The sequence below is a fragment of the Salvelinus sp. IW2-2015 genome, linkage group LG4p (assembly GCF_002910315.2).
Source record: "Salvelinus sp. IW2-2015 linkage group LG4p, ASM291031v2, whole genome shotgun sequence".
Classification (NCBI taxonomy): Eukaryota; Metazoa; Chordata; class Actinopteri; order Salmoniformes; family Salmonidae; genus Salvelinus; species Salvelinus sp. IW2-2015.
In genome coordinates, this window is record NC_036841.1 from 19611198 (window position 1) to 19617067 (window position 5870).

A 5870-nucleotide genomic window follows, 5' to 3' on the forward strand; every position below is an offset into this window, starting at 1 on the left:
CTGTGTTCACTGGTTACAGTACATCATTGGTCTAATACCATAATCTAACCCTGCTTTGTTCACTGGTTACAGTACATCATTGGTCTAATACCATGTTCTCTTGGCTATAGAGGTGTGCTCCTCTGGAAAGGGTGGGTTTGAAAAGGCCTGGTTTAGATCAATCAAAATGTCCGCGGTCGTGTCGCTCCAAAAGGAAAGCATTCTTCATCAAGGTAATGACACCACTGGACGGACAGAGCAGCTATGTTTCTCCTTCCTCATTTTCCTTACAGTTGGAGTATAAATGCATCTGGTGATTTGATTGATGTGGTAATTGTTTGTATCCTGTAAGTTTAGTGATGCTGTAGTGAATGGACTACGGGATGTTGGTATTTGGGTGAAGCAGAAGCCCTGAATGCCAATCCTTTAGTTACAATTGCAGCAACTTTGTTGTAACTTTTTAAGTAATTCATAGAAAATAACATACTTTGAAAAAGTGGCAGTTGAGTCCTCTGATTCTCTCAATCTGAATACAAACTTTGTGTTGTTTACCACTGGGCACAGATGTCAGTCAGTTCAACGTCTAGTTTTGAATTACATTTGATTGAGGTTGTAAACTAACGTGAATTCAACAAACACATTCACKATGTCTTTGGATTTAGGTCAAAAGTAGGTTGAAAAAAATACTACATTCTATTACGTTGATGATTTTTCCACTTTATTCAACATCATCACATGTACATTTTTTGTATTTATAACCAGTATTTATTTACAGTCTGTTGCCTTTTGACAGAACTGYAGAAACTGAGTGYTCATTTCRYGSTGCTGTCAMSCCTGCCAYCAGCCAKACGTTCCTCTCTGCTCCAMCTCCTCAAGACAACCATGGAGGACAGAGAGGCAGTCAGTGTGCTGGAGAATGTGGTGAGGCACTATTTCACTATTGCTMATTACAAGCACTTCAAATAAATCAGTGGAGCTTTAAAGAAAAGTCTCTGAGGTACTATACCACTCAGTATGTCAGTACCTGTCTTGAGCTCTATCCTTAAAACCTCCCTTCAGTTTCTCATCTACACTCTTGTATGGCTGTCTCTCTCCTCACAGCTGGATCAGATGTTGGTTGGTGAGACACCGGACATGGATGATCTTATGGAGGAGACTGAGAAGCAGATAGTCCAGGCCATACTGGAACTTTTACACAAGTCTGATGGAACAAATGAGAGACAGACAGACGACGAGTCACCCTCACTGCTCTGTTCCACCACCATCGAGAGACAGATAGACGACAAGTCACGCTCACTGCTCTGTTCCACCAACCTCATTGAGGGCCAGACGGACGACGAGTCACCCTCACTGCTCTATTCCATCACCATCGAGAGACAGATAGACGACGAGTCACCCTCACTGCTCTGTTCCACCACCATCGAGAGACAGATAGACGACAAGTCACGCTCACTGCTCTGTTCCATCAACCTCATTGTCAGTGCCATGAATGGTGAGATGGAGCACTATTACATTACATCATCTGTTTATCATTACGTGGATCAGTTCCGTTTCAACAACTTTTTTGATAATTACGTAACTTAACCTTTGACCCTGTCAACTGCAACACTTCCCGTTCCAGTTTCATGGCATGTGTTCACACGGCTCTAAATGAAGAAYTGTTCATTAGTAGCACTGGTGCTCCCAACTTTAAAAAAAAGTGTGCATATTTATMTTGTAGAAATGACAGATGAGGGTCTSTCTGTGTTGGGATCCTGTTGCAGTCCTCCAGTCTTAKAGGCCCTGCAGATCCTGGTGAGTTCACACTTCCCCTTTTGCTACACTGGTAAACAAGTCTGTATACATCTTAAAAAATACTTTACTGTATGTCCCAATCCCAATCGTCCCAATCATCAAWTTTRTTCTMACCAATCATATCAGATCTTTTTCAGAGCTGATCTGATTGTCTAAACGCAGCCATACAGGCATAATACAGNAATCATATCAGATCTTTTTCAGAGCTGATCTGATTGTCTAAACGCAGCCATACAGGCATAATACAGKAGTATATAATCTTGCTTGTCCTCCAGGTGCATCACGTGGCAGCAMGGAGTGGGGAGACCCTCTCTCTGAGAGAMGCAGGTCTGGCTGTTCTGACTGAGGAGGAGGTGTWTSYGAGGACAGAGAGWCTCTTTGGTCACTCTYAAGTTACACTGAAGAGAGAGGAGGACACACTGAGGACAGAGATGAAGGACCAGCCTGGATACCTTCCTCTAGTCATGAGTATCACTGTGAAAGGCCTGGCCTCTTTAGTGTAAGAGGGGAGAGAGAGAGAGAGGGAGAGAGGGAGAGAGAGAGAGAGTCCATGCAACTTGTAAATCCAGTTTGAACTGATACACTCAGTATTCTATTCCAGTATTTGACTCCTGCACTAGTTGAGCTGAAGAACTAGTGAACAACAGTGTATGTAACCTTGTAACACTTTCAATAAAGTTCAACAAACGATATCAGACGTCCCGACCTCCATTCTTCTAATCATTAGATAATACAACATAAAGGCACATTACAGAGGGAGGGAGGAGGGTCCTACATCTGAGCATCGTCAAGTGACCCACAAGACGAGAACAGAAGCAGAATCCTGTTAAAAATACTGTTCACCAGAATCATGTCCAAAGAATATTCAAAACATTTCTGTGAAGTCTGTTATTATTCTATACTCATTTGAAAGTGTAAACTTTGTCACATTACTGTGCTACCAGGTTCAAAAGGTATACTTATTAAAACAAAGAGGAAGTCCAGCACCCTGGTAATCTTGATGTCTAGAATACCAGGGTGATGAAGATGTTGTTCTTTTTAATAATGATTCTTTCCTCAGAGATAACATCCCCAATATGTGGAGTCAGTATGATGGTCCTGTCTTTCCTCAGAGAAAACATCCCCAATATGTGGAGTCAGTATGATGGTCCTGTCTTTACTCAGAGATAACATCCCCAATATGTGGAGTCAGTATGATGGTCCTGTCTTTACTCAGAGATAACTCCCAATATGTGGAGTCAGTATGATGTCCTGTGATGTCTGATTCACAGTGATTGAACAACGTAGACATGTTGTCATCAGAAAACCTCTCTGTGTGTGTGGGTGAGAGAGAGGGTGTGAGAGGGTATGTGTGTGGGTGAGAGAGAGAGAACGAGAGGGTGTGAGTAGGCTTATGTGTGGGTGAGAGGGTGTGAGTGGTATATGTGTGGGTATGTGTCTGTGCAATATGAATGGGAGAGTGTGAAGGAGGGTGAATATGAATATGTGTAGGAGGTGGGAGAGAATGGGTGTGTGGAGGCAAGCTATATGTTGTGTGTGAATGAAGGACAATGGATGAGGAAGTAGAGGAGAGGTGGTGATGAACTGGCTCTGGTTGGTAAGAGGGTAAGGATGGAAGGGTGGGACAAGCTTGGCTTGGGAGGCAAGGGGAGTAAAGATGGGAGGTGGGTAAAGCGTGGCTTTGGTGGGGTTAGGGGAGAACAGGGAGGGGGAGGGGGGAGGGGGATGGATTTGTTAGAGATAGAGAAGGAACAACTTAATTATACTAGATGTCATTGCATTTCTTTCTTTATGACTTGTAAAACCGTTACAAATTAGTCAGGTGCGGAACAGATTAGGAAAGGATGTCGAATCATTATTATTCCTTGTTGTCTTTACAAACTAAGATGTAATGTGGTTAATTGGTGAGAATGGAGGGGCTTTATCCAGGGATTAGGATGGGGTGACTGGGAGACCATCAAACACTTCTCTGAGGTGAGAGGGCTTTATCCAGGGATTGGGATGAGGTGACTGGGAGGGCATCAGACACTTCTCTGAGGTGAGAGGGGCTATATTCAGGGATTGGATGAGGTGACTGGGAGACACATCAGACACTTCTCTGAGGTGAGAGGGGCTATATCCAGGGGATTGGGATGAGGTGACTGGGAGACCATCAGACACTTCTCTGAGGTGAGAGGGCTATATTCAGGGGATGTGGGATGGGGTGACTGGGAAGAGCATCAGACACTTCCTTAGGTGAGAGGGGCTATATTCAGGGGATTGGGATGAGGTGACTGGGAGAGCATCAGACACTTCCCTTAGCGTTGAGAGGGCGTATATTCAGGGGATTGGGATGAGGTGACTGGGAGAGCATCAGACACTTCTCTGAGAGGTGAGAGGGGCTGTATCCAGGGGATTGGGATGAGGTGACTGGGAGAGCATCAGACACTTCTCTGAGGTGAGAGGGCTGTATCCAGGGATTGGATGAGGTGACTGGGAGAGCATCAGAACACTTCTCTGAGGTGAGAGGGGCTGTATCCAGGGGATTGGGATGAGGTGACTGGAGAGCATCAGACACTTCTCTGAGGTGAGAGGGGCTGTATCCAGGGGATTGGGATGAGGTGACTGGGAGGGCATCAGACACTTCTCTGGGTATGTGTGGGCCTCCACTCATCCCATTTCAGTCTCTCAGAGGACCCACTCACCCCAAGCAGTCCCACACCAGCCACTATACTTTCATTTACATTTATAAGGTAATACAAGCTGATAACAATACTTAAGTGGAAGACTTTCTTTAAATGTATGTACAATGTATGCACAGTTTCTTGTTGTTGGTACATTAGGAGCATAAAGGCATAGTGCTTCAAGTACAAAGATATACTTGGTGTTATGTAGTATTTTATTTATTTTCCCCACTGCTCTATATACAGTAGATGTATGTATGTATAGATGCTCTTCAGTGCATTCTGAAAGTATTCAGACCCCTTGACTTTTTCATTTTTTTTTTTTACTTTACCTTATTCTAAAATGGATTAAATAAAAAATGTCCTCATCAATCTAAACACAATACGCCAAATGAGAAAGAAAAACTGGTTTTATTTTAATTTTAGCAAATGTAAAAAATAAAAAACAGAAATACCTTATTTACATGAGTATTCAGAACCTTTGCTATGAGACTCGAAATTGAGCTCAGGTGTATCCGTTTCCATTGATCATCCTTCAGATGTTTTTACAACTTGATTGGAGTCCACCTGTGGTAATTCAATTGATTGGACATGATTTGGAAAGGTACACACCTGTCTATATAAGGTCCCACAGTTAAACAGTGAATGTCAGAGCAAAAACCAAGCCATGAGGTCAAAGGAATTGTCCTTAGAGCTTCGAGACAGGATTGTGTAGAGGCATAGATCTGGGGAAGGGTACCAAAACATTTCTGCAGCATTGAATGTCTCCAGAACACAGTGGCCTCCATCATTCTTAAATGGAAGAAGTTTGGAACCACCAAGTCTTCCTAGAGCTGGCCGACCGGCCAAACTGAGCAATCAGGGGAGAAGGGCCTTGGTCAGGAAGGTGACCAAGAACCCGATGGTCACTCTGACAGAGCTCCAGAATTCCTCTGTGGAGATGGGAGAACCTTCCAGAAGGACAACCATCTCTGCAGCACTCCACCAATCAGGCCTTTATGTAGAGTGGCCAGACAGAAGCCACTCGTCAGTAAAAGGCACGACAGCACACTTGGAGTTTGCAAAAGGCACCTAAAGGACTCTGACCATGAGAAACAAGGTTCTTTGGTCTGATGAAACCAAGATTGAACTCTTTGGCCTGAATGCCAAGCTTCACATTTGGCGAACCTTGGCACATTCCTCCTACGGTGAAGCATTGGGGTGGCAGCATCATGCTGTGGGGATGTTTTTCAGCGGCAGGGACTGGGAGACTAGTCCGGATCGAGGGAAAGATGAACGGAGCAAAGTACAGAGAGATCCTTGATGAAAACCTGCTCCAGAGTGCGCAGGACCTCAGACTGGGGTGAAGGTTCACCTTCCAAGAGGACAACGACTCTAAGCACACAGTCAAGACAATGCAGGAGTGGCTTCAGGACAAGTCTCTGAATGTCCTTA

General features: G+C 44.2%; 1 protein-coding gene across 2 annotated transcripts in view; it reads left to right on the forward strand.

The window, feature by feature from the left end:
• The window catches only part of LOC111960661 (gasdermin-E-like), a 22267-nt gene extending 19802 nt beyond the window's left edge, over nt 1-2465 (forward strand). For both annotated transcript variants that reach the window (XM_023982786.2, XM_023982787.2), the window contains exons 6-10: nt 111-212; nt 773-900; nt 1081-1471; nt 1700-1773; nt 2049-2465. In XM_023982786.2, the coding sequence (XP_023838554.2) occupies nt 111-212; nt 773-900; nt 1081-1471; nt 1700-1773; nt 2049-2276 (923 nt within the window). In that variant the 3' untranslated portion in view covers nt 2277-2465. The remainder of the gene's footprint in view (nt 1-110; nt 213-772; nt 901-1080; nt 1472-1699; nt 1774-2048) is intronic.
• The last annotated feature ends 3405 nt before the right edge of the window (nt 2466-5870 follow it).